The 3,915-nt window shown below is 46.1% G+C and overlaps 1 protein-coding gene across 1 annotated transcript in view; it reads left to right on the forward strand.

The window, feature by feature from the left end:
- TMPRSS2 (transmembrane serine protease 2) overlaps nucleotides 1-3,915 on the forward strand; it is a 42,683-nt gene that overhangs the window by 10,976 nt on the left and 27,792 nt on the right. Inside the window, exon 3 of the mRNA XM_023739122.1 lies at nucleotides 2,867-3,007. Within this exon, the coding sequence (XP_023594890.1) occupies nucleotides 2,867-3,007 (141 nt within the window). The remainder of the gene's footprint in view (nucleotides 1-2,866; nucleotides 3,008-3,915) is intronic.

Genomic DNA, 3,915 nt, shown 5'->3' on the forward strand with positions numbered 1-3,915 from the left:
ATGGTGTTTCCATTGGCTGCATTTTGGTGCAGATCACCAGGCCTTTCTTCCTAGTCTGTCTTAGTCTGGAAGCTCTGCTTAAACCTAACCACCATGAGTGACCCTTCTGGTATTTAAAATACTGGTGGCCTAGCTTCCAGCATCATGATAACATACAAGTCACCACAGTACAACAAACAGACAGGTGAGTGGTAGATAACAGAGAAGTGTACGTTTCTTGTCACAGTCAGCCCCGGAAGTATTTTATAAGTTATTTAAATAGCACAAATGCACAGGCACTGCATCAGGAGAACAAGGAAATATTTTTGGACTTGATGGATCTATTTGCTTTAGTAATATTCATACAGGTGTTTCATATTTGAAGAGCAACGCATACACATCTTACGGTTTTGTTTCTGGGCACTTGAACCTCGACAATCCTGTGGTGCAAATAGCCGACAGCAGAATCTGTCAAGAGAAAGTGACAGCGGACTAAATAATGGGGAAGGTAAATGAATAGTAAATCACAATTAAATTCAACAGTAGCAGTAATCGCAAAGCAGACCATCTTGAGTCTGGGCTCACTGCACACTGATTATAAAACACTTATTCGTGTTCGCTAGAGAACAAATTGAGGATTCCCGATGTGTTCAGGCTGCTATCAAGAGCTGGGTTGGTTGTCATGAACTCAATTATGTGAGGTTAAGATCATCTAATTTTATTAATGGAATCAGCGGTGGTTCAATGGTAGAATTCTCGCCTTCCATGCAAGAAACCAGGTTTGATTTCTGGCCAATAGACCTCATGGGCAGCTACCACCTGTTAGTCAGTGAAGGCTTGCATGTGGCTGCAATGCTAAACAAGTTTCAGTGGAGCTTCCAGACTGAAATGGACTAAGAAGAAAGGCCTGGCAATCTACTTCCGAAACTCAGCCAATGAAAACCCTATGGATCACAATGGTCCAAGCTGCAACCAATCCCCGGGATGGTGCGGGACCAGACAGCATTTTGTTTGGCTGTGCACGGGGTCACCATGAGTTGGGGGCTGACTTGACAACAGCTAACAACAGAAGCAAAAATTTTATGAACTCTTAATTCACCATGCCGGTTATTATTTTATCTTAAAATTAATTGCAGGAAAGTCGCCCAGAGGAAGTCCTTGGTTAATGGGCCAAAGAGGCCATTTGGAATTTTCCTGTGGGTTACCTTGGGTGCTCCACCCTGCCTGCCTCAAGGCATAATCATCGCAGAATGAGTTATGATGAAAATCAGTGCCTGGAACACGATCTGGGTTCATAAGCACAGTGGTTCTCAGAGTGCGGTCCTCACACCGGTGACATTGGCCTCAGCTGTGAGCTTGCTAGAATTGCAAATTCATGTCCCCTTTCCCTCCAACTGCATCGGAATCTCTAGGGACGGGGGCACAAGGTCTCCAATGATTCTTAAACCTGTTAAAGCTTGAGAACCACTATAGGATGTGCAGAACATGGCGGCAAGATTGGAGACAAGGCTCTGAGCCCTAAACAGATGAGTCAGCTTTTTCTATCAACTCCAGAAGCTGAACTTCTTCACCCGGCTGACTTCCTTCAGCATAGGTGTATACAAGTGGGTGTATCAGGCCGTGACTCCATCTTTCCAGCCTGGGTTTTCTTGTGTATGAACTGAGGGGGTTGGAGAGTCATGTTTAAATGCTGTCCCCTTCTCCTGCCCTCCTTTCTCCGCTACCTCCCAACCTTTCTTCCAAGGAAAGCTCTCAGGAGCTCCTGAGCCAGGATTTGCACTCTGCATAGCAACCACTCAGATGTGAGTTTGGGGGTTGCTGTCCTTCCTTGGCCTTTGAGTTGCCTGACAGAGGAGCTTTCTATGGGGAAGCACTGTCTTCCAAACCTCAGCGCAATTTTTGCCTTACATTCTTTGACCAACAATTTTGTGTCTGTTTTGGAGAGAAAGAAAATTGGTGACCTTCATCAATTTCCTTTAATCTGAGCCCACTGTTTCTGCCCTCACACCAAAAAGTCTTTGCTGACGCTGTCCAGTAGAACTTTCGGCAGTGATGAGAATGTTCTACATCTGCACTGTCTAATATAGTCTCTCCTGGCCACATGTGAAGGATGAGCACTGGAATTTACATAACTTTATTTTCATTTCATTGAACGTCAATTGATTTATCTCTAAATAGCCACAGGAGGCTAGTGGCTGTTTGTATGGGCCATTGTGGGTATACACCATCCATTCACTTAAACAGCCTTGGGTAAGACAATTTATTCTTTTTTGTGGGTGGGGGGTGGGGTGGGATTTAGTCTCCTCTGCCTTGAATACCTCTGAAACAGTGATGATAATTTTGTCGATATTATTATTAACTTGTTTATGCTTATAATTACCGATATGAGGTACTTCCCCTGTTAACCAATATTTTTTCAGTCAGTAATCATTTGAGTATTTTTGGACGCTTTTTAGTGTACCACACTGGTTTTTTTAAGAGCTTAACTTCACTTCAGAAACCCTGGTGGCGTAGTGGTTAAGAGCTATGGCTGCTAAATGAAAGGTCAGCAGTTGGAATCCACCGGGCACTCCTTGGAAACTTGACGGGGCAGTTCTACTCTGTCCTATAGCGTCGCTATGAGTCGGAATCAACTAGACAACAACGGGTAAACTTCATTCCATATCATGGCTTCCTGCCTTTGATCCCCCCAAAACACAAAGTTTAATACTATGGAAAAAAGTAAGACCTGCCAGGATGTGTTTTAAAACTTAGAAGCCAGATTTTTAAGTGCATAAGATGTTAGTATTTCTTCACGTTGTATGCTACGAATAGAGTGCATGAAATTTGAGAGCGTGACTTCTAAAAAACTCTGCAGCTGAGTTTTATCCCCTCTTTCTTCCTCCAGAAGCCAAGAAAGCGCTCAGTATCACCTTCACGGTGGTGGCTGTCCTTTCCGGCGTGGTGCTGGCCGCTGTCCTGCTCTGGAAGTTTTGTGAGTGCAGGGGGAGCTGGACCCTGAGTGCGGGGGGGAGCTGGTCTCACAGTCATGTCCTCATGGGCTCCCAGTCTTCTGAACATCCAAATGACCCTGCTCAGAGAGCTGAGGAGACCTGCTTCCACAGCCCTTCTGGAAGTTTCTCTCTTACAAAGCAAGGCTGTCTTCTCACCCTTCTCTTTATTTAGTTGTGGTGCTGTGTAAATGACCAGTCTGGGAAGCAGCCAATCTTGTATCTGGGTGGTTCACTTGCGTGCTTCTCCATAGACTGTGGGTTGTCAGGAGAAGGGTTTAGCATTCCTCTAGTGCTGAGGACTCCCTGCGTGGTGCCAATGGTTAAGTTATTTGGCTGCTAACTAAATGATTGGATGTTCAATTCCACCCAGAGGCACCCTGGAAGAAAGGCCTGGCAATCTGCTTCTGGAAGGTCACAGCCTTGAAAACCCTATGAAGGGCAGTTCTACTCTGCACACATGGGGTCGCCATGAGTTGGAATCAACTGGATGGCAACTGGTTTGGTTTCATTTTAGAGGGAAACTAGGTGCCACCCTGCACTCCTGAGCACAGTGGACTTGGGGCCACACGTGGTAACCTGTACCTCACTGTAAAGCCACAGCTACTGTGGGCTGGGGTGTGTCCCTCCCCTGCACCCTCATGTCCTGCTAGAATAGCCACCTCTGTACCTACAGCCCAGACCTTTCCATCAGCCCAGGGCAGTTCAGATTCAGGTCCAAAGGCTAAGGGGTTCCTTCCCCCGTGGAAGGAATGCAACCGAGGGTTTCCCTGGTACCACCAACTTCCAGCCCTAACTCCTCTTAGGTGTGTTGACATCAGGGACACGTCTGCTCCCTGATAAAAAAAAAGAGAAAAGGATATCCCTTGTTGTTACCAGGCGCTTGGAAAATGTATGGCATCCTTCCTTGGGGGGCGCTGTGGGGCTGTCTTTATCCCCTCTTGTA

Source organism: Trichechus manatus, unplaced genomic scaffold (assembly GCF_000243295.1).
Source record: "Trichechus manatus latirostris isolate Lorelei unplaced genomic scaffold, TriManLat1.0 scaffold00128, whole genome shotgun sequence".
NCBI lineage: Eukaryota > Metazoa > Chordata > Mammalia > Sirenia > Trichechidae > Trichechus > Trichechus manatus.